Source organism: Sphaeroforma arctica (assembly GCF_001186125.1).
Source record: "Sphaeroforma arctica JP610 unplaced genomic scaffold supercont1.4343, whole genome shotgun sequence".
In the NCBI taxonomy this organism is placed as follows: Eukaryota; class Ichthyosporea; order Ichthyophonida; genus Sphaeroforma; species Sphaeroforma arctica.
The window spans coordinates 219-2,538 of NW_014036215.1; the positions used below are offsets into that span (position 1 = coordinate 219).

The 2,320-nt window shown below is 39.8% G+C and overlaps 1 protein-coding gene across 1 annotated transcript; it reads right to left on the reverse strand.

Annotated features, from left to right (window-relative positions):
• Nucleotides 1-291: 291 nt before the first annotated feature.
• Nucleotides 292-1,920, reverse strand: SARC_14244 (hypothetical protein). Its single transcript, XM_014291624.1, has one exon. It carries the CDS (start codon nt 1,761-1,763, stop codon nt 525-527), a length of 1,239 nt encoding a protein of 412 aa, XP_014147099.1. The 5' UTR covers nt 1,764-1,920; the 3' UTR covers nt 292-524.
• Nucleotides 1,921-2,320: the final 400 nt, after the last annotated feature.

Sequence of the window (2,320 nt, forward strand, 5' to 3'; positions counted from 1 at the left end):
ATTTCTATCGAATAGATTGTGGTATGCTTTCACTTGTGCAACAAGTTTTAAAGTTCATACTGCAATAGGTTTCGCGTTTGGCATGGTTCAAAATGAACCTGAAGTAGTCGAGTAAAACATCGTTTCAGCTATATATTTTGCTCAAAAATATCACTTATTAAACCCCACTAACCATTAAAATTTCTTACATTTGCAACCTATATAGAATATATCAGAACGGCTGCGTGGTTGAATGAGTGCTGCAAGGAAATTTTGGTACTGATGAACGTTTCAACCAGTTGAACATTAAATTTTGTTACAGTATAGAGATGAACAGTGTTTTAATTTTATATCGAAGGTTGTATATCATATATATATATATATATATATATACTCTAAAATAATTGCATCCAATTTGTCTTTTACTTATATATATTTCGAGGGGTAAAAGGCGTAAAATATGTCCTTGGCTTAATTAATCGCGCACTGTCGGCCGAAATTTCCCAGTTGCTAATGTTGTTAATATGTGCACACGGCATATTTAACTATGATAAAGACATCAGTTGAAAGTTAATCCTCCTGTTGGCTTCAATCAACTCCATAATCTGATTAAGGACTTCACCATTATCGCTTGGTCCTGCATCTATCAATGATGCTGTACTTATTGAATGCAATTGAAGATCCTGTACAGATCCTCTAGAAGATGCACTATCTGATGAGAAACTATCACTCCGTGCCAAACCAACACTAGCTCCAAAGTCAATCCCATCAGAAAAGGAGCTGAAGCTGAACCGGTTTGCTTGCATTTGTGGCGAGCAGATAGTAGAAATACTGTCTTCTCTGCTAAGAATATCATTGAACGAATTCGAGGTCGCATTCAGTCCGTAATCAGCATTCAATTCAATGTGAAGATTGTCGCTAAAGATGTCCTGGCCAAGCAAATTATGCACATCAGGGCCGAAACCAATGTCATTATTCATATTCAATGGGTCTATGTTCTTAGTCACGGCATTGTTGGCCTGGTCAAAGAGATCAGACTGGTCTAGTAGTGCCAGCTCAGGAAAGATGAAGCTATCAACTCCACTCAAGACGTCCACGCCATTAGTATTCATAATCAAGTCTTGCCCCAGCGATTGTTGTTGGCAATGTAATGAGAAAGCTGAATCTAAACAATCCGAACTCAAGCACATTGAGTCCTGCTCTTCATCTATAGTAGCCACCTCATCAGTATCAGATCCAGTAGGAAATGTGACTCTGCCAAGGCCGATCGTCCTTGAAGAATCAACAAAATTATCTGCAGCCATCAAAACGTCCACGTGTGAATGCCCACGAGGGCTGCATTTTTGAATTGATGCCGTCCGCGCGTTCTCTCTATTCTCCCCATTTGAATAGGCAACACTTTGGGCTACTCTATGCTGACGCCAATCATTCGTTTGACAAGGTGCAGCAGCCCGTGGAAATGGAGTGCAAGACGCGCGCGCAGCGCTTAATCGTTGGTACATTTGCTGATGCTTATCCATTCTCGTTGCAACCAGATGCATATGAAAGGATTCCCTCTCCAACATCTGAGCCCTTTTGTTCTCCTCGTGGGCGCTGAAAAACTTGTGCTTGCGCTTCTTGTGCTGCTTTAATGACTGCTCTGATGCGTAGATGCGGCTGCAACCTAATATGTTGCAAACAAAATTTCGTTCAATTTCCTTCAGCTTGCGTCGTGCTTTCGGGGCCTTCTCTTTCCGGATGTTCTCGGACTTGCAGTCCATCGTGCACGCTTGTGTTGACGTCATTTTAAGGGTAATATGCAGGTACAAATTCAAAAGCCACAGAGACGATAGGTTTGCGTGCTAGTTTGAAAGTTGCATGTTATTTTATGACTGGCCAGCCCAATTTGCGTACAGACTATATACGCATTTCTGTTTTGCGTACTTGGTCCTCCGAGATTTCGGAGGAGCAGATTTGCAAAAATGCATAGCCTGAAATATACAAAAATGAATGTTGGATATTTTGAATTAGAGCAGAGAATAAGAGCCTATTGTGATTGTGGGTATTTTGAATATTTTTCAAAATACAACTGATAAAAATCTTGATTCTCATTCTATGATTGATGAACTGATGATTCTCTCTTTCTCGTCGTCAAAAGACGAAAATGTGAACTCTCTCAAATTAAAAGCCAAGTCACAACAATCCAAGTCCCAAAAACCGTAAAATAGTCATAATTTTACATGAAGATGAAAGCAAGAGATTCTATTGTGAATTTTCCAAGGAAAGAGTAAAATTTGTATTATCCTTTTTAAAACAGTAAGTTCCAGAATGATAATCAGGAGACCACAGCCACACAGGAAGG

What these genes read in the sequence shown, in the direction of transcription:
- SARC_14244 (XM_014291624.1), bottom strand. Translation starts at nt 1,763, where the DNA reads ATGACGTCAACACAAGCGTGCACGATGGACTGCAAGTCCGAGAACATC.